Genomic DNA, 22,361 nt, shown 5'->3' with positions numbered 1-22,361 from the left:
CTTGCCTGGCTCTTGTGATATCAATGTCTCCTTCGCTGTTAGGTTGTACATCAAAGTGTTGCACAAAATTCCACCCAGAAAGTCCTTCCCTTTACAACAACTACACTGGACGACATCCTCAAGTCATTTTCTGATGTCAGTGTCATCAGAGTTGCCAGTGGCTACCTGCTGATGGTGAGTCCAAACTGTTACCAAGCTCTAACAGATGTAGGCATGGGGCCTTGACACTAAATATGTTAACATGCATGTTTAAAGATAGTTACCTCCTTAGATTACCTGACACATTTTAATGTGGTTTGCTTTTTGTTTCCAAATGTTTCATTTGCAGCTTGCGTATGCCTGTTTAACCATGTTGAGGTGGGACTGTGCCAAGTCTCAGGGTGCCGTGGGGCTGGCTGGAGTTTTGCTCGTTGCGCTTTCAGTGGCAGCAGGATTAGGCCTCTGTTCATTGATTGGAATTTCCTTTAATGCCGCAACAACTCAGGTATTAACGTCCGTCCCGTACATATTTAAATAGACCAAAAATTAGGCACATGATTAAGTTTCTTGTTGTCAGAGGTTTGAAGAGAAGTGGTAACCTCTTCTGATATCTGTTTTAGTAAATATCCCATGAAATAACAGTCTTGGTGCATTTTTCCTAGAACTCTACATTATGCCGTTCCTCTTTTATTCCTCCTAAATATTTATAAATAAATTCGACAACTGATTGTTACCATTCTCCTAGTCAAAGGGCATGTCTCTACAGAGTCTGGCACTGATTGGCTAGTATCCATGTACATCCAACGTATGAGAAGAGGGGAGATGTAAAGTCAGCTCACCAACAAAACTGGAGTGGTGTTCACGATGTATACATCAGACAAAGCTGCCCAGGTCCAGGCGTAGAAATCAGCAGCGAAAGAAAATCATCCAGTGATGACACAAGTTATGGATTTAAAACTTCACATTTATTTCCGCATTAAAAAAGTGATGGTGCCTGCATTATGAGAACAAACCTACACATTTCAGATATAAAGCCTTAATGTTTCATCCATCCAGACCGACCTAAAGGCACACACCCCCAACTGGTAACATCCAGTCAATATCAAGAAGGAATAAACAGGAGTGGCTTACCGCTGAGTTCTTAGAAAAGTTGCGTCAGGATGGGTATATTATAGGGAATATAGGTATTTACTAAAACTAACATGTCAGGAGAGTGGAGCCTGGATTTTAACTGGCAGTAAACATTATTTGTATCTTTACATACAGGTGCATCTCACAAAATTAGAATATCATCCAAAAATTAATTTATTTCAGTTCTTCAATACAAAAAGTGAAACTCCTATATCTTATATAGAGTTATTACAGACAGAGTGATCTATTCCAAGTGTTTATTTCTGTGAATGTTGATGATTATGGTTTACAGCCAATGAAAACCCAAAAGTCATTATCTCAGTAAATTAGAATAATTAACAAAAAACACATGCAAAGGCTTCCTAAGCGTTTAAAAAGGTTGCATGGTCTGTTTCAGTAGGCTCCACAATCATGGGGAAGACTGCTGACTTGACAGATGTCCAGAAGGCAGTCACTGACACACTCCACAAGGACGGTAAGCCACAAAAGGTCATTGCTAAAGAAGCTGGCTGTTCACAGAGTGCTGTATCCAAGCATATTAATGGCAAGTTGAGTGGAAGGAAAAGGTGTGGTAGAAAAAGGTGCACAAGCAACCGGGATAACCGCAGCGTTGAAAGGATTGTTAAGAAAACGCCACTCAAAAATTTGTGGGAGACTCACAAGGAGTGGACTGCTGCTGAAGTTATTGCTTCAAGAGCCACCACACACAGACATATCCAGGACATGGACTACAAGTTATCGCATTCCTTGTGTCAAGCTACTTATGACCAATAAACAACACCAGAAAACTCGCCTGACCTTCAACTCATAGGGAATGTATGGGGTATTGTCAAGAGGAAGATGAGAGACACCAGACGCCACAATGCAGACAAGCTGAAGGCTGCTATCAAAGCAACCTGGTCTTTCATAACACCTCAGCAGTACCACAGGATGATCGCCTCCATGCCACACCGCATTCATGCAGTAATTGATGCAAAAGGAGCCCTGACCAAGTATTGAGGGCATTTACTGAACATACATTTCACTAGGCCAACATTTCGGATTTTAAAATAATTTTTCAAGCTGGTGTTGTAAAGTATTCTAGTTTAATGAGATAATGACTTTTGAGTTTTCATTGGCTGTAAGCCATAATCATCAACATTAACAGAAATAAACACTTGAAATAGATCATTCTGTTTGTAATGACTCCATATAATATACGAGTTTCACTTTTTGTATTGAAGGACTGAAATAAATTAAGTTTTAGATGATATTAAAATTTTTGAGAAGCACCTGTATATGAATCAAATAGACTTATTATTATGGATCTCGCAGAAGCTGTCTTATTGATAAGATACTTGTTTGGCTGTGGGGAGTACAGATTCCCAATCTGTACCCTGAAAATCCTTCAGAAGAATGTCTCCCACCCAAAGGAACAGAAGCATAGGCTGCCAATGACTTCTGACAGGGAGGCAGTGAGGAATTTGTATTCCCTGCGGCTTCCCCGCTTTATGATCAGAATGCCTCTACTTCTCCAATAACACTGGCCAACAGTGAAAATGTTTCTGAAATGAAAATAGCTGGTTTGTAATAATTTTAGCATCCTAAAAACGAATATGTTACTTAAAAATCATTATTAGCTCTTGTTGCTGAGATACAGGTCATTTAAGATTATTATGCAGGAAAATAGGGAAATTTTGAATTTTCAACAAATGTGTATTGGTAAACCTGATTACAGACCTGTTGAACCAATGTCAGCCATTTTATAAATTGTGTCTGCATAGTTTGTACTAATTGAAGTCTCTTTCTCTTGTTGCAGTAATTTTGTGGAGAGAATTTACACTTTGAAAATGCCTCGTAAATGTGCAAATATTGTTAACAATTTTTGTTACGTGTGTGGTTATGTGACATTTGCCAACCAAAGAAGACCAATTACTCCACTTGTGAAGACTGCTTACCATCATTACTTTGCTTATACGTGGCACTTAAATACGTGGCACTTATACGTGGCACTTAAATACGTGGCACTTATATACGTGGCATTTTGAGACCTATAATTTTTCCACATTTTGGTCCACAGAGTCATGTGAGGTCTTGTTTTTTGCGGGACGAGTTGACGTTTTTATTGGTAACATTTTCGGACACGTGACCATTTTTTATCACTTTTTATTCCGTTTTTTGTGAGGCAGAATAACCAAAAACCAGCTATTCATGAATTTCTTTATACCGTTCTGCGTTTGGTAAAATTGATAAAGCAGTTTTATTCGTCGGGTCAGTACGATTACAGCGATACCTCATTTATATCATTTTTTAATGTTTTGGCGCTTTTATACGATAAAAACTATTTTATAGAAAAAATAATTATTTTGGCATCGCTTTATTCTGAGGACTATAACTTTTTTATTTTTTTGCTGATGATGCTGTATGGCGGCTTGTTTTTTGCGGGACAAGATGACGTTTTCAGCGGTACCATGGTTATTTATATCCATCTTTTTGATCGCGTGTTATTCCACTTTTTGTTCGGCGGTATGGTAATAAAGCGTTGTTTTTTGCCTCGTTTTTTTTTTTTTTTTTCTTACGGTGTTTACTGAAGGGGTTAACTAGTGGGACAGTTTTATAGGTTGGGTCGTTACGGACGCGGCGATACTAAATATGTGTACTGTACTGTGCAATTTATACTCTTGTAATGAATTCTTCTCGCTACCTACAGCACATACTTCCATGGCGTGTATCTAAAAAACGAGAGCTAATTAAACAATTCTGTGGGTATATTTGAGTTTCTCGACCCAAAATTAGTAATATTTGCCTATTTTCATCAAAGAAACATAAAAAAAGTTGTTTTTTGTTGGCCTGTGTATAATAGATGTATATTAGGGAACTGCTATTTATGGAATTCCCTCATTTATTAGCTTAAGTTCACTGAAGGTGAGACTATACTTTAATGGCACTTTAGACTATGGAAGAGCCAAGTATTCCTGAATGCAAAAAATGTCTGTCTGCGAAAGACCTCATTCTTCTATAGCAAGCTTCTGAGATGAATGGGCATGTTACTTAGGGTGCATGTACAGTATGACTGCCAAAGATTGTATTTGTGTGTCAAGTATTCACTGCCTGCATTGTTCCTCACAGGTTCTGCCTTTTCTTGCTCTCGGGGTTGGTGTAGACGATGTCTTTCTGTTGGCACATGCGTTTAGTGAAACAGGCCAAAATAATAGGATTCCATTTGAGGTAATTACAAAACTTGAAAATGAAAAAGTGTCTTTGTTAGAGAGGTATTTTTTCCAGGAGGCATATGCTATGCCGAAAGTTTAACATTACGTTATTCAATGCCGATTTAGGGCCGACGTGCTCCATCCTTTCCAGGAAATGAATACTGCTCCACATCCTCCATCCCTTCCAGGGAATCAAAGTTACGAGTGGCATTTGCTAACAATGTGTCCTAACGATCATGTAAACATAAAACCGTTTTGCTACCTATTGTGGTGGCAAAAACATTTGGTTAATGTGTTGAATAAATATATTTTTTTATTTTTACTTTTAGGACAGAACTGGGGAATGTTTAAAAAGAACCGGAGCTAGTGTTGCCCTCACCTCTATCAGCAATGTGACTGCCTTCTTCATGGCTGCCCTAATACCCATTCCTGCACTCAGGGCCTTTTCTCTCCAAGTAATATTTTTTATTTTTCTCAAAAAAAAAAAATTTATGTGTGAATTTTTGTGTAGAGGTAAAGGGGTTGTCCGATCCAAGTCGATAAGTCTGCAGTCACTCTGTGTGACTGCAGACTTATGAATACCCCCAGCAGGTGCACTGTGCACTGCGAGGATTCACTGGTTTCTGAGTCGGGACAGGAGGGTATGTGTTCGTTATGCAAACACCAGAGCCTGTCCAGTGGGTGCAGCCTCGCTCCATACACTTGTATAGAGTGAGGCCGCGCCCTGACTAGTGATGCAGACGTCCAGTGGGCATAGCTGACTAGAGGAGACGGCCTCTCTTCAAACAAGTGTATGGAAGCGAGGCCACGCTCACTGGTCCTGGTCAGGAGTATGTATAACGTATACATACCCTCCAGTCCCTGCTCAGAGCTCATAAACCGGAAAATCCCCACACCACACAGTGCGTGCATGAGTCTGCAGTCATACAGAGTGACTGCAGACTTATAACTTTGGACCGGACAACCTCTTTCATTTGATCACATACACCGTGTTCTTGTTTCCATTGTTCTGTTTCTTCATTTAAGCAGAACAATGAAAATAACAGAAGTGCCATATGACTGCCATCAGTGGTGCCCGACAGATCCCATTGGCCATGATGGGGTGTGAACACAGGTGTGAATAGAGCATTAACTGTAAATTTTAAAAATAATGCACTGAAATCCAATCTGCAAGCATGTATGGACTTTAGACTAAGTAAGAAAGTACTCCTTTATGTAGATTATCTCTACTGTCAATAATTGTGTAAATCGTGCACACTACATGTTATGGACTGACCTGGGTTAGAGTAGTGGTATGGCAACCACTAGGGGCAGCAACGGCAGATAATGTAGTGAGGGATAGCCAAGGGGTCGGTACACAGGAGCAGCAATGTAGTTTAAAGGAGCAGCACGTAACGTAGTCAGGGATAGCCAAGGAGTCGGTACACGGAAACAGCAGTATAATCTTAGAATGAAGGAACAGGTGAAAGGAAGATTGACTAGAGTCTGGTAGCTCAATAATCTTGCAAGGAAGGGAGTGCAATGCCAGGTTTAAATAGGGTGTTCAATCAGAGTGGAGACACTCAGAAACAACACAGGTACAAGTATCCGGGTTAGCACAGGACTCTCCAGCAAGCTGAATAGCTCAAAGGGAAGAGCTGCCGCCTGGTGCATAAGAGCTGCTGGGTTTGAGTCCTGACACTACATCTTAGGCTTCCATTTCCTGACCTATACCTAATCGAAGGGATATAGTGCCATACGCTTCCTGTAAGGGTCTCATTGTAAAAAAGAAAATGGTCTACTTAGGCTTTTTGGCAGTGACCTTACATATAATAAAGAACAATCTGATGATCTTTTCTATGTAGTTGATAAATAAGTATGCCATCATATACCAGCTTGACAAAGAGAATTAAGCCCATTAATTCATTTCCCGTATACTCTGTTTACTCTGGAAGCTTTTCCCTGGCAAAGGCGACATGCATAGGGTTAATACACTGTGTGCGGAGAGCCTAAAGCTGATTTCAGACACTTGTAATATGGTCATCTTTTAGTGTCTGTATTACAGCAACAACACTTGTATTGAACCAAACAAAAACTTAACATACCAGCACCCAAAATCTGGAATATTCCGAGACACGAAAGGTGCTTATGATGCAAAATCAGAATTTGTCGTTTTTACCTCTGAAATAGGTTTCAATGGATACGTGCAATAATTTGTATATAGGTGCGAGCTGTGTGATGCATTGCCTTCTGATAAGCTCACATGTGCACTTGCACAGATGAAATAAAAGCCATGTGATATTTTATGCATGCTTAAGTCTGATTCAGCAATGCGTGGCATTTACATTCATTCCTAGAGAAAAAGCTGCAGTTTCTCCCATTAGCCTCTCTTTTAGTCCTGCCTGTCACCTTTCCAAACCTCTATCTTGAATAGATAATAGGTAATGCTGGAGTCATATACTGGACAAAAAGAGGCTTTACACAATAGTTGGATAAAGAAGGGAGTTACTAAGGAGCAGCTGTAATGTGGAGCTTGAGCTGACAGGCGTCCTCATCTGCTCATCACTTCAAGCTATGCAGTACACCCACTCTCCCTGTGTGGTCTGCCAGGAATGGCAAAGAAAACATACATACCTTGGGCAGGGCCCCATCTAAGAAGGCATACTAGCTTTTCCCTGGGTAGTTCTAGCACAGACCTCCTATTCTTCTCTGACATCAGTTGCAGGCAGAAAGCTCCAGATTTTTAAACACTGGAACAGTGAAACCTTACAAGGGCTTTAAATGTGACCACATAGGAAAGGCTTGTGTAGTCTAGCAGATCACTACTGATCACTAGCTGCCGTGGACATATGGCTTACTCATTCTGTGTCTTAGTAACCATAGACGAGCTAGAGATACAGAAGAAAATAAATTCTGCTACTGTAGCTGATAGGTGTATCTACAATACAAAGGGCCATAAGCATAATTCATTATGTACTGGATGCATAATCACTCCTTATAAGCCAATGTAATTACAATTGCTAAAGTTGCACTGTCAATTTGACAAGCTGTCATACTAATATTTATTAGTTATTATTCGTATTATTCATCAGTATAAGTTCAGTATGTGACTGGTATTTACGGTATATGTATATATAGATTATATTTCTTCTTCTTAGGTACAGTAGATTTTATTTGATTGGTACTTCTTATTTTTCCCTATTTACCATATATGCATAAATTATGTGTGTTTGGAATAGATATAGTAGATACAATTTGACTGGTGTATATATATATATATATATATATATATATATATATATGTGTGTGTGTGTGTTTCTCACTAAATTAGAATATCATCAAAAAGCTCATTTCAGTTCTTCAATACAAAAAGTGAAATTGTGTCATTACAAACAGAGTGATCTATTTCAAGTGTTTATTTCTGGTTATGTTGATGATTATGGCTTACAGCCAATGAAAACCCAAAAGTCATTATCTAGTGTGATGCAGTGACCACTTGGGATATGCATGGAGGTGTATTTGTTGTTATAATGGTGGTGAAACAGTGATTGGCAGAATTGTGAGTGGCCGATATGTGTTGCAGAGGGAGTCTGCGTGGTAAGTCTGATGCAATGTTGTTGTTCTGGGACCTGTAGTCCCTCAAGAGTGTGTATATGTATAGTGTAGTTGTAAGGGAGACTTACTAGGCTAGTGATGTGAGATGGGCGGGACAAACTAGCCACACATCCACACTCCCACCCAGGGGAGTGGTTAAGGGTATATAATGTGACCAGGGTGTGGGTCACATGTTCCTGTGTGGTTCCAGTGTTTGGACCTGAGTGGTGAAGGTCCTGGAAGTATGTGTTGGATTTCCTGGGAGTAGGAGTCCTGAAGGTCACATGCCTGGGGTGTTGGACGAGGTCCTGAATAGAACCTGGACAGGTCATATGCCTGCAGTGTTGGACTGACGTCCTGAATAGCACCTGGACAGGTCTTATGCCTGGGGTGTTGGACGAGGTCCTGAATATAACCCGGGCAGGTCACATGCCTGGGGTGTTGGACGAAGTCCTGAATAGCACCTGGACAGGCCACATGTGGGATTCCTGAAGAGCTCATGCTGGTGTGTTGGGAGTTTCTGGGAGTAGGACCGGATCCGTGAATAGCACACAGAAAGACTATGATTCTGGATGGTCTGTGTTGGGGAAGCTACCGTCCTTTGGTGGGTCTGGACTGACTAAGGTATGCCGCCCAGGCAAGTTGGTGATCCCCGTGAGGCAGCTTTCCCGGAAGAGTGGACTGACAAGGAGTCAGCAGGTGGAGCAGGAGCTCCCGTCAGGTACCTATACAGACTGTTGGTGCTTGTGAGAGTTTATGAACTGTGTGGTCTCCCACGGCAACTGAACGAAGTGAGGTTCAGCGTGTTTAGAGACTGCGACTCAGTGTCATATGCGCTGTATATGACTTGGGACATTTGTGAACTGTACGGCGTACAGACACCCATGGTAACTGGGCAAAGTGAGAGGTCCAGCATGTTTAGTGTCTGTGAGACAAAGCCGTATATGAAGTGTTTAAGATAAAGCTGCAAGTTAATATCACCAGTTGGTGCCTGTTGTGTTTCATGAAATGTATAATATGAACTATGCAAACCCGGTTTATGACACTTTAATAAACCGTATTGCCTGTTTTGTGTGAAAAATCGTTCCTGACCACGTTAATCCCGTGCCAAGCGAGTGTCCCCCAATACACTCAGTGAGAGCAATCTTACACTAGGTAAATTAGAATAATAAACAAAAAACACCTTCAAAGGCTTCCTAAGCGTTTAAAAAGGTCCCGTAGTCTGTTTCAGTAGGCTCCGCAATCATGGGGAAGACTGCTGACTTGACAGATGTCAAGAAGGCAGTCACTTACACACTCCACAAGGTCAATGCTAAAAAAGCTGGCTGTTCAGAGTGTTGTATCCAAGCATATTAATGGAAAGTTGAGTGGAAGGAAAAAGTGTGGTAGGAAAAGGCGTACAACAACTGGGATAAACCGCAGCCTTGAAAGGATTGTTAAGAAAAGGCCATTCAACAAATTTGGGGCAGATTCACAAGGAGTGGACTTCTGCTGGAGTCATTGCTTCAAGAGCCACCACACACAGACGTATCCAGGACATGGGCTACAAGTGTCGCATTCCTTGTGTCAAGCCACTCATGACCAATAGACAACGCCAGAAGCGTCTTACCTGGGCCAAGGAGAAAAAGAACTGGACTGTTGCTCAGTGGTCCAAGGTGTTGTTTTAGATTAAAGTAAATTTTGCATTTCATTTGGAAATCAAAGTCCCAGAGTCTGGAGGAATAGTGGAGAGGCACACAATGCAAGCTGCTTGAGGTCTAGTGTGAAGTTTCCACAATCAGTGATGGTTTGGGGAGCCATGTCATCTGCTGCTGTAGCTCCACTGTGTTTTATCAATACCAAAGTCATCACAGCAGTCTACCAGGAAATTTTAGAGCACTTCATGCTTCCCTCTGGGGACAAGCTTTTTTGAGATGGAAATTTCATTCTCCAGCAGGACTTGGCACCTGGTCACGCTGCCAAAAGTACCAATACCTGGTTTAAAGACAACAGTATCACTGTGCTTGATTGGCCAGCCAACTGGCCTGATCTTAACCCCATAAAGAATCTATGGGGTATTGTCAAGAGGAAGATAAGATACCAGACCCAACAATGCAGAGGAGCTGAAGGCTGCTATCAAAGCAACCTGGGCTTCCATAACACCTCAGCAGTGCCACAGGCTGATCGCCTCCATGCCACAACGCATTGATGGAGTAATTGATGAAAAAGGGGCCCCGACCAAGTATTGAGTGCATTTACTGAACACACTTTTCAGTAGGCCAACATTTCTGATTTAGTGAGACGTACTTGTGTATATATATACACATTATGTGTTTCCTGAATAGATATAGTAGGTACTATTTGACTGGTATTTTGTATTTCTCTTTATGTACTGTACAATATTTGTGATTTTTTTGTTGTATACCTCAGGCTGCCGTTGTGGTGGTGTTCAACTTTGCCATGGTTCTTCTGATATTTCCTGCCATTTTAAGCATGGACCTGTATCGCAGAAGAGATCGCAGGCTTGATATCTTTTGCTGCTTCAGCAGGTAAACGTTATTTCAATATATTTCAGAAAACTTTTACAATTGGATTATACGTTTGGTGTTTTTAGAAATCATTATAAATGTATCTGTAAAAAAAACAAATAAAATTGAAAAGTAATATACCATTATTTTGCGTATGGGTTTTACCATACACAATTTCTTTTTACAAGGCAGTTGTTATGTGTGTCACTTGCACCTGCACTTATTTTCTCATGGTACCTTTCTAAAGATCTGAAAATGGCATTGCTGTTTAAAATATATAATTTATTCCCTTTCACTTTCTATTGAGCCACTAAACTTTATACTAAAAATTTAGGTGATTAGTTGAGCGCCATGAATACAGTATCAAAAACTACTTGTCGTTGCAGTAAGGGAATTATATAAGTGCTTGTGCCCATGCGTATAAATGGTGGCATTATAATGCCTATAAGCCAGAGCTCCTCTTTTTTAGGATCTCTTCATTCTGGCCCATGAAAGGAAGTTCTAAAGACGTGACCCCTTTGTATGATATTCATATGCCCTGGTAGATAATTCAGACAAGGATTGTCTTGATGAGACAAACCCTTCAAGAGCTAAAAAATTAGATGTGATTTGCTAATGAGAAGCCTCAGATGTATTTGCTAACTGCCATTCTTTTTTCCTTACAGTCCATGTGTTAGTAGAGTGATTCAAATTGAGCCCCAAGTATACATGGATAACAATGAGAATACAAGCTACAGTCCACCGCCGCCATACAGTAGCCACAGCTTTGCTCGGGAAACACAAATCACTATGCAATCAACCGTCCAATTGCGGACAGAGTATGACCCCCGAACCCAATCATATTACACCACAGCGGAACCTCTATCTGAAATCTCTGTGCAACCATCAGTGTCGACATCCCATGATGCTAGCAGTCTGGCCCCAGAGAGCACAAACTCCACACGGGACCTACTTGACCCTGGTTTTAACTGCGTTGAGCCTTCCTGTAGCAAGTGGACATTGGCATCATTTGCTGAGAAGCACTATGCCCCTTTTCTCTTGAAGCCAACAACAAAGGTAAATCCCTGCTGCAACCTTCCCAAAATACGAATTCAACAGAAACCATTATAGTGTGTAGCAATATATACAATATACTGAGAATAAAACTTCATCTTGTGTAATGGAAAACATTGCATTCAATAAAAGAATACAGATGTACTATGTTTTTTAACCTATTGAATTTATGAATGTAGACATGTCTATGCCACAAACTCTAGCATAGGCTTTATCTGTGTCACATTGCTTACATTTTCTATAATTTTATGTTGTTGCATTTTTTTAATTCACAGATTGTGGTGATATTGTTTTTTTTGGCCCTGCTTGGCATTAGTCTATATGGCACCACACGTGTCCGAGATGGATTGGATCTCACTGATATTGTGCCCCGGGAAACCCAGGAGTATGACTTCATCGCTGCCCAATTTAAGTACTTCTCTTTCTACAACATGTATGTGGTGACGCAGAAGGCAGACTATCCCCGCGCACAGCAATTGCTCTATGACCTGCACAAGAGTTTTTCCAGTGTTAAGTACATTTTGCTAGAGGGTGAAAACCAGCTTCCCAAAATGTGGCTCCATTACTTCAGGGACTGGCTGCAAGGTAAGGTCATGATAATATGATGCCTTAGATCACTAGATGTACCCAAATGTCTGTAAAAAATTGACAGTTCAATTAGCTATGATATTCAGGTGACACTAAAACTGTGCACTTGAACTGTCTGAGTGGCTGCCATCTAGTGTCTGTGGATATTTTACCTAAGTATACCTACAGGAGATGAGATAATTAACAGGACCTTAGTCCAGCGGCTGGGCCTGTATTCCATGGCCGATGGAGCCCTATGAATTGTCTCCTGACATCACCAGCTCTTCTATGTTAATTAGTCAACATGGTGCGGCACACACGTGATATTCGTGATATTGTGCCGGCTCAACTAATCAGAAGAGGCGCCGGGAATGCCAGTAGGTAGGAGTCAGTTTGCAGGACTCCATCAGCCACAGAATTTAAACTAATGAAATAACAAGATTAGAGACAAAACAAATGATCTTCTCTGTTCTATCATTCCTGTTCACAGCCTAGAGACAGTTCAATGTAAAAGCACTGACCCGATGATTTCAAGAGTCATTGTGGATGTTAGATAACTGTATATCAATCATAACAAACCCGAAATTTCTGCTCGATCATTCTAAAATATGAAGAACTCCTAAATGACTCGTAGCACTGTATTCCTGTAGCTGGTCATACAATTTTCATCAGAGAATTAAATTAGTGCTTCTCTGAGATTTTTGTACTTATATCCAAATCTGAGTGTTGTATGTATGGATGGTTGGAAAAAGAATGACTGTATCTGGAAATCTATGGTGTTCATTATTTCAGGGGGTCTTATAGACTGGGAATAAAAAAATTCTAAAATGTCCCATTTAAATCTAAATAAATGTATTCCTTGAAAATCACTTATTATACTGTTACCAAGTTCTTAATAATTTGAAGAATTCATGGTACGGAAATCACATGTATTAATAAATTCGCAGGAGTTTGGTCCCGCGGCCATGGAATACTGACCTGGCCGCTGGACCAAACTCCTGCGAATTTATTAATACATGTGATTTCCGTACCATGAATCCTTCAGATTATTAAGAATTCATATATACATACAGTTTATATATATATATATATATATATATATATATATATATATATATATATATATATATATATATATATATATATATATATATATACAGTATATATCTAACATCCACAATGACTCAGTCATGGTCAGTGCTTTTACATTGGACTTTTTTTCTGTCTCTAGGCTATGAACAGGAATGATAGAACAGAGAAGATCATTTTTTATGTCTAATCTTGTTATTTCATTAGTTTAATTTGGGCTAAAATTCCCTTAGTGATAAAGGGAAATGGAGCCATCTGGGACGTGCACTTACTGTGGATTGATGCGCACTCTGATCTTTTTCTGAGTCTTTGACGGGTATTTATTGGAGGAACTTTGTGTGTCAGTTGTGGTTTTGTGGCTTGTAGACTTGGGTGGTATTGCATTTCTGGTCACATTCTCAGTGGGTAGGTCTAGCTGTGTGTAATCTCTTTGAGACATGCCTCATTGTTCCGAGGGTTTCACAAGTTTTTACTAGTCTTATTGTTTTAGGCCTTTCACTACGATGGGGAGTTTTATAAAGCAAAAAAAGCATCAGTGATCGGTTAAAGAAAACACCACATAGCTAAAGGAAGACAGATTAGACTAAATTTTGTTTAAGCAACTGTAGCAGTGTAATTGCATTCCTTAAAAATGATAACATCTCTCTTCCAACCAATTTCTTATTTTTTGTGCTCTGATTGTAATTTTATATTTGTTTTTAATCTGATATCTTTTCATCTCACGAGTTCCCCTGCTTTCCATCTGGGAAACGGTACTGTGATTTCTTCTGCAGCTGTTAAATATTGTGGAGGTTATTAGAAAGCGGTTAGGTAGTTTGGTTCTGAGTAAATCACAAGAATACTTTATCGATCTGTGTACAGTACTTATTAATTGTAGTTTGTATTTGCTTTATACATTTTTTTAAATGTTTTATACTATCAGTACTTGATTACTCCCCTGCACATTGGACATTCAGCCATTTTCACTCTTTCACCATGCCTTATGCTTTTCAGACATGCATAGGAACATATTTGCTTGCATTTCACATGTAAATGAATGAATGAACCATGGACATAGTTATTTTGGACTGAACGCTATTTCCTGTAAAAACAATGAAAGGCATTAACTAGCTTTCAGCAAGAAAGCAAGTTTAAGCACCTCTCCATGAGAAGGACAACATGTGTTTGGGATTGATGTCCTGTAATGAAGGGTTGGATTTCACATTTCTCGCACAATTGTAGGGGGCCTTGTATCTCGTCATCCCATTCTTCTTTCTCTCCAGGCTGTGAATTGTCATGTATGTTTGTGCAGTGGTCAGCATGTGCTGAGCTATGGCTTCCTGTATGAAATGTGCTCCAGATTACCTGCCCGCCACCACTTGTATTCTGAGAGGCTCAGTGTCTCCCTGCGCTCCCTCTCCCCTAACAGGATGGCAGAGAGGAAAGGAGCAGTTGAGAGTGAATAGATGTTGGCTGTGATCTTTACACATGCTGGCAGCAGATCCCACATCTTGTATTAGCTGCACAAGTTGAACAGATGGAACAAATTGACAAAATCGTGTTCACTCACACTGTGCCCGAGAAGCAGCTGAGATGCTATATGAAGCCCAAAAACTGAAGTATTTTTATTAGTTCTTGAGTTCTCTTGTCACGGAACTTTCTATTTTAACCTGCCGAACAGTAGCTCAGTATGATTCATGATGAATGTTGTATGCATCCTCTTTTCCAGTCATGCCTGGCCCCAATTGCTGTGTTCTAATAGGCCATAAAGACCGTTCTCTGTGAACTTTCCAGCAATTGAACTCTCTTTCTGACATTCTCTAAATTATCAAAAAACAATATGAATGGATTCATAGAGGGGTAGCGTGTACCAAAAACCAACCAGAAAAAGAATAGCCCTTAAAAATAAACTTTTACTAATGATCAAAAAATAATACCAAAAAATTATAAAATATAAAACACCTATATACCTATAGGGATAATATACAGGGAATCCAGGCAGCGGTCTCTGGGAGGTAGTAAAATAAACCTAACCCTCCCCCTAGTAGGCCTTATAGTCTGATGGCCTCCCTAACAGCGGAGATTGGCACCCTAATTTTGGGATGTGGCTCCCCGCTCCATGACGGCTGTCCCTTCAATCCCTTAATCTATCAGAGAAAACAGATGCATTCAATCCAGATGGAGCCAATGCATTTGCATAAGCTCAGTCACACTTGCCGACTACTGTGTATAGAAACTGGGTAATGCCTAGTTAGACTGGGTCAGAGAACAACAATAGCTGTATTACTTTAATTAGCTAATATGGCTATGAACTAGCATGCAGATGATAAGCGGTGTTGATATATAATAGTATGGCCTGTCCACTCAAATAAAACATCTCAAAGGTGTACAGTTGGATATATGGTTGATCTAAAGAGACAAATAAATTGTCTAACAAACTAGCAACATGTGATAAAAAAGATGACTGTAAGTGCTAGAGAAACAAATCCACTGGTATATGGGTGTCAGGCTTAAAGTATAACAAGTGGCTGTAGTCGCAGTTTCATTAAATGACCCTTATAGGAGTAATCTCTACCTCATAAATAAAGGACAAAACAGAGAGGTATTCCAATAATAAAGTGCAAGTGTGCTAGAGAGCTAATAGCTCAAATAAAAACAAAAACACTTACGGTAGCTGCATATTGTATCGGCTGTATAGGTAGATTCATCCCTGCTCCCAAGGATTTTTCCTTTATTTATGGGAGACTACTAATGCAACTATGTCTGCCACAGCAAATATGGCTGCCCTGGCTAAAAATGTGAATGTCAGTATCTCTATGTGAGAAGTGTGATTATCAAATCTTGTCTACTCTTCTTACTTCATATTGTGATTTACTAATATATGTCAATTCTTTTATGTTTTGCTTGAGATCACTACTTTAAAGGGGATGTCTCTTAAAGACAATCCCTGTCAGTATGTCCTATTAAAGCCTGTGGGCGTCATGGAGTCGAGAAACCCCTCTACAAGCCAGATTGTATACTAGATACTACTCTGAAGGACTCAAAGTCATCCATGTATTACAAATGGCTTGTTTCCTCTAATTGTTAGTTAATCCCCTAAGCCATCCTTTACTCAGGAAGGTAGTTTCCCTGTACATAGGTGTAATAGTCTGACTTCTCTGACATTAGCAGTAGTATTTATTTCCCAGGTATGTATCCATTTTATTATATAACATCTATTTAATGAATTATTCTATCTTCCCTTCTTTATTTTATTCTGATGAATAATTCATGTGCTACCTAACAAATGATGTTAGAAATTTTTAATAACTTATTCAACAACTGGTATTGATTATTGTAAAGTATTCGGCCTTTTGATGAGTGGGACCAATAACACATGAAATATAATTTGTAAAATGTGGAGCTTATCTGCAAATTCTATTTTCAGTGATATGATGATGTAATGTTAACAGCTTTTTTGGCATGCATGACTTGACAGGTTGTTGAATTCTCTTTTTTCTTTTTTATAGGACTACAAGATACTTTTGACAGTGAATGGGAAGCTGGGAAAATAACTTATAATAATTACAGAAACGGCTCTGATGATGCAGTCCTAGCTTACAAATTGTTAATACAGACTGGCAACACAGATAAACCTATCGACCTTAGTCGGGTAAGAAAGTGAATGTAAAATATTGGCAATTATTTCACAAAAATTGAAATCCATGATCATTAAAAATCATTGGTGCAAATGGATTTATACGTCCCATTCCGTCTACCACAACAGCGGTTGGTGGCCATAGTACCGGAGCAGGAGAACCACCTCTTAACCTCTGGGTATCCATGCCTCTTCTTTTGATTAGCTGGCCTCGTGTGACATCACTTGTGTGTGATGCCACAATGATGACCTCGTGCCAGGTCTACTAATCAAAAAAGCTGCTGATGGCGGCAGTTAAAAGATGGTGCTCCTGCTCCCGTGCAACAGCCAAAAACCATTGTCGTGGGTGTGGAATGGGACGTGCAAATTGGTTCGCAGCAACTCTATTTCACAGTCATTGAAAAACAAGACATTTTCTAGTATATTGTATTTTACATTTTTCTTTTGTCCCTAATTGTATTAACTTTTGGCCCTCTGTGACTAGAAAACCACAGTGATGTTTCAGTGACATCCTTGTCTCGTGGTGATGCCAAATTACCACAAAAAATGGTGAAAATGAGGACATTGTATAAAATAAAAAAGTAACTTATGTTTTCCTGTTTATTAAAAGCATTTTCCAGTATATTAAAGCACCGCTCCGGCATTTTTTATTAAATTTTACTGCCAGAGTAGTATCACTATTGTCTGTTCTCTGCCCCTTCTAAGATACTTACCAGCTGCCATCTTCTGCTCTCTGCGCCGCTTCGGTCATCTTCAACAGATTCTACCTGCCAGATCACAGTGTTTGCTGGGCGAGCTAGAGATCACTATTCAATGTCAGTCTATGAGTGCCAGAACGAGGTATAGACTTACATTGAGAGCTTGTGACCATTACCTGTGACTACCGATCAGTCAGGAGATGCGGTCACAAGATGGCGGAATAAGACCAGAGCCATGCTCGGATCAGAAGGGTGACTAGTAAGTATTTTACTAGGGGCTGGAAATAAGCATTAGTGATAACCACTTCAACAGTGAAATTAAAAAAAATGCCAAAGTGGTGGTTTAAGAAAATCGTGGACAACGAGAAAATGGTTTAAAGTAAAAAAGTAACTTACATTCATTCAATTAATCCCATGCTGGTTCTAGTAGCACCGCTTTGGTGATCCCTACCGGTCTCACAGTTTACAACCTTCAGCAATGATATGCTTTCGAAACACAAATGACCGCTGCAGCCAGTCACTAGCCTCAGTGGTGATGTTGCCATGTAAAGTGAGACATGTGAATACAAGTTAAGCCATGAACCGTTCAGCCTAGCATTGAATGCTAATATACATGTCAATAAGTGGCTGAATCTTTCAAACTGAGGGCATATTTTATTTTGGGGGAGCTAACGCTACCACAAACATTTGTATTTATAAAACATCTGACAACATGGAGAAGGGTTTAGGTGGCGAGACTGTTGTGGAAAGTGTGGAGACAGACGACAAGTCCTAATTATTTCTGCTACAATGATTACATACGGTACATGCTCAGTATGGAATTTGATGCCGAGACCTGAGATGAAATACCTCCTAGCAGTGGTCTTGCAGTAGAGATGTACTTTACCAGACACATCTTGAAGACATGCTGTTATTCCATCTCCAGACGATTAATTAACTCCAGATACTTCAAATCATTGGGGGCACGAATAAGAGCGTTGTGCTCCTGTCACTGTTTCTCATTTCATTCAGAAGACCTCAGCGTGGAGTTTTGCCAGGTTTTTTTGGGGGGGTCTGCTGTAGCTTTTTTTTTTTTTACAAATAGCAGTGGTTAAATGGATGTGCCTATCCTTCTGTGACTGCCCTTGACTTAGAAGGTCACCCATTCTTGGCCCCATGAGAGCTGTCATTGGATCTCAGCAATAAATGAGTTAATATTAAAATAAATGGTCATTTAGTAAATACTCGAGCCACAGAGGAAAAGTCATAAGATCACATATACAGATGTTTTATTTTTTATTGCTCTCCTTCATTTACTGGGTGGCATTTCCTTCAGTGTTAACAGCGGAGGTTAACTGCACCCAGACGTGCGGGGGGGATGTTTGCCAGGTCTTTCTTTTTCTTCTGCATTGCTTTGTTTCTGCAAAATGTTTCTGGAGCTTGGTCATCCCTCCAAGAACCACCCTCGCCCCCCAGCTGTATGCATTTGTTGAGCACACTGGTCCATCAGGAGGGCTTGGATTCAAGAATGGAACAGGGTCTCTAGTGTAATTACAAGGGGAAGAGGGAAAGAAAGGGAAAATGTTTTTGTTAGATGGGGAGTCATATTTCTTAGGAATGCAGCAACTGTTTATTCATTGCCATTCCATTCACTTCAAGGGTAATTAAAAAACTGAGATGTTTATCATTTTTCTTTAAGAAAACAAATCAACCTCATATGGTTATACCCCCTCTGCTTTCTAATGTAATCACTTAGAGGACAACTGTGTCTATGTGGATAAATATCTGTAGTCTATATACCATTATGTAACATTAAGCAAACGGCCTTGTTTCCAGTTTTTTATATAAGAGGCCTCAACTAAGTAATGTTGCTGGGCATATTGAGTTCCGGCAGAAATGAACACCATTAGTCAGATATTGACTCTCCATACTGTTTTCTGTACTGGTGTATAATAAGCATGCCGTGTATGAACAGTGGAAAGAAGCGGGGCTCGAAATATGTTTATATCTTGTCTTTCACTTTGAGCTTTGGGCTGAAATAGTGGAAAAAATCACAGCTAATGTTAGTCTAATCAGCTGTGTACATTGCTGCTATTTTATGCAGAGGTACGTCTGTACACCATCCTTGCGTAAAAAAATACTGCTTGCTCCATTGGGTGCCATATGTGAGATGCATTTTCAAAACAGAAGTCAATGAAGACCTAAAAATTGAATCAATATACGGTACATAGATTTGTGTGAATCCAGGGTTCCCTTTATTCATCCATATTAAGGGACATTCAAATATAGCAGATGTCCCCTGGTGAAGCTATTTATGGATTCCTAGCTCTCTACTAGGGTATTCTAGAGCACCCCATGCAAATGGTGGTTTCCTTGATCAGCAAAAATTTGGTTACGTACATGACGTAAAATAATAAAAAATGTATTACTTACGGTATCTAATAATTCCGTTTTCTTCCTGCTGGTCTATGTATAGGTGGGAAGATCTCAGCTGACCATTTTGGTGGTGTAGGTGCAGAGCATGAGACCTTTAAGGTCAGTGATTGACTGCAGCGGTCACTTGGGTAGAGAGCACATGACTGCCACAGGGAAGTAAACAGAGACCTTTGGGGATTGCTGAAGAAGCGTGAAATTTATCAAATGAGTAAAAGTTGTTTTTTTTTAGTTTTAGTCTTTCATTTTACTTTATGCCTATATTTTTCCCAATCTAAGTAAACTCCTGTTTAGTCCTTATGACAATTGTTGTAAGCCATGAAATTGTCTATCTCAGTCCCATTACATATTCTCTAACTGGAATATTCAAGTGGCTTTTAAGGTCTCATATACATTAGATGAAAGTTGCTTCAAAGTGCCAGTTTGTATGCGATTTACCCACCATCTGACATGAATGAGGGGGCTAATGAATCTCCTCGATAAGTGATGTCATGGATCAGAAGGATCTGGGAGTTGGAGTTTCATAGGCCTATCAGATTTGATTTTAGGGGAAATAAACTGTGCCAATTATATTTGGCAATGAATTTCTCTTTTCCCCCTGTGGAAAACTCACAAACGCTCAGCTGAGCTAAGCGCTCATGTGTATGGGAGAGGCGGGAGAAATAACTGTCAAACGAGGGAGAAAAGAGAAGTGTCTGTGGAGTTAACTGTGTGTCGAACAATCAATCATCTGACAACTACCTATTAAGCATATCCAGCTTTAGTGTGGTAGAAGCCCTCTTATTGGGTCCCTGTGTTGGTTACACATTTGGTATGTGTGTATTGCCAGTGGCCAGCTTTAGGGTGGCCTAGCTCCCTTACTTACTTGGTCCTTACATGGGTTACACGTTTGGTATGTGTCTATAGTCACAAGCTTTAGAGTGGTGCTAGCCCCCGCTTACTGGGTCCTTGTATTAGTTACACATTTGACATGTGTGTATGGCCAATGACCAGCTTTAGGGTGGTAGTAGCCCCCTTACTTACCCATTGCTTACATAGGTTGCACATTTGGTATATGTGTATAGTCACCAGCTTTAGAGTGGTAGTAACCCCCTTATTTACTGGGTCCTTGTATAGGTTACACACTTGGTTTGTGTGAATGGCCAGTGACCAGCTTTAGGGTGGTAGTAGCCCCCCTACTTACCGGTTGCTTGCATAGGTTGCACATTTGGTATATGTGTATAGTCACCAGCTTTAGAGTAGTAGTAACCCCCTTATTTACTGGGTCCTTGTATAGGTTGCACATTTGGTAGGTGTGAATGGCCAGTGGCCAGCTTTAGGGTGGTAGTAGCCCCCTTACTTACTAGGTTATTGCATTGGTTACACATTTGGCATGTGTGTATCACCAGTGACTAGCTTTAGAGTGGTAGTAGCCCCCTTACCGGGTGCTTACATAGGTTATATATTTGGTATATGTGTATAGTCACCAGCTTTAGAGTGGTAGTAACCCCCTTACTTACTGGCTCCTTGTATAGGTTACACACTGGGTTTGTGTGTATGGCCAGTGACCAGCTTTAAGGTGGTAGTACTACTGTGTTCCTGCGCAGGTTGCACTTCTGGTAAGTGTGTTATTACATATACACAGTTATAATGTGTAGAAATAAAATTAGGATTTAACTAATGAGACATAAATGAGGCATGAGAAATATGACGTCTAATGGCTTATGTTGGTACACTATAAAGAGATTATACTAATGTAATGCATTTCCAACGTCTAATCCATAAAGATTGTAATTTTGCATATGAATTCTGAGCTAAATCTCATTCACTTATGTGACAACTTTCCACATATGTCTGGTCTACAGTTGACTAAACAGCGGCTTGTGGATGCAGATGGGATCATTCATCCAAATGCCTTCTACATCTATTTAACGGCCTGGGTGACTAATGACCCTGTAGCCTATGCTGCTTCTCAGGCCAATATCCGCCCGCACCCTACAGAGTGGGTCCACGACAAAGCAGACTACATGCCTGAATCCAGGACAAGTAAGTAGGACTTTGCCTGAAGCCTTAAACTGTTTATGAACAGCTTCCTCCATCCTGGCTCTGTTTTTTGGTTGATATTGTGCAGATCTACCACACTTTCGGAGACCGCTCTGTTTTCGTTTGACAACCATTTTAGCGTTACATTTTTTGCTAAAGAAGAAAAAAAAAAAAAGAATTGTGTCTCTTCCATTCCGCCAGAAATAAATGTTGCCTTACACCTTATTGTCAAGCAATTCTAAAGTGAATATTTCTCTGTATTTTGTAACTTAGTCTGGATAAATGAAGGGAAGGGACATTTAATAGAGATTTACATATTCCAATAAAAAAATGTCACTGGCTAAAAAGTATAGAAAACAAGTAGCTTTACTGTATCTGAACCCTAGAGCCTTGTGGCAGCCAGCCAAACCTTGTCTTAATGAAAATTTATAGTTGAGATTATAATAGGGCAAATCATGTTTAGCAAGTCAACTGAATGACCCTGCAGGGTCTGGAACACACAACGGCAGTAACTGAACGCTAG

The 22,361-nt window shown here is 40.0% G+C and overlaps 1 protein-coding gene and 1 long non-coding RNA gene across 4 annotated transcripts in view; one reads left to right on the top strand and one right to left on the bottom strand.

Moving 5' to 3' along the window:
* Positions 1–22,361, top strand: part of PTCH1 (patched 1) — a 131,116-nt gene that overhangs the window by 83,103 nt on the left and 25,652 nt on the right. For all 3 annotated transcript variants that reach the window (XR_013224428.1, XM_077299620.1, XM_077299615.1), the window contains exons 9-17: positions 43–174; positions 329–484; positions 4,219–4,317; positions 4,631–4,756; positions 10,284–10,402; positions 11,047–11,437; positions 11,710–12,019; positions 16,579–16,721; positions 21,661–21,841. Coding sequence is in view for 2 of the 3 variants with exons in the window: in XM_077299620.1 (XP_077155735.1) it covers positions 43–174; positions 329–484; positions 4,219–4,317; positions 4,631–4,756; positions 10,284–10,402; positions 11,047–11,437; positions 11,710–12,019; positions 16,579–16,721; positions 21,661–21,841 (1,657 nt within the window). In the remaining variant the exon portion in view is untranslated. The remainder of the gene's footprint in view (positions 1–42; positions 175–328; positions 485–4,218; positions 4,318–4,630; positions 4,757–10,283; positions 10,403–11,046; positions 11,438–11,709; positions 12,020–16,578; positions 16,722–21,660; positions 21,842–22,361) is intronic.
* LOC143794001 (uncharacterized) lies at positions 18,455–20,490 on the bottom strand. The gene is made up of 2 exons (XR_013220376.1): positions 19,817–20,490; positions 18,455–18,925 (listed from the first exon to the last, which is right to left on the bottom strand). It is a non-coding gene; the product is annotated as an uncharacterized LOC143794001 (long non-coding RNA).

The sequence above is a fragment of the Ranitomeya variabilis genome, chromosome 1 (genome assembly GCF_051348905.1).
Source record: "Ranitomeya variabilis isolate aRanVar5 chromosome 1, aRanVar5.hap1, whole genome shotgun sequence".
NCBI lineage: Eukaryota > Metazoa > Chordata > Amphibia > Anura > Dendrobatidae > Ranitomeya > Ranitomeya variabilis.
Note: the sequence above shows the minus strand (reverse complement) of the source record. Positions and strands in the feature narration are given on the sequence as shown.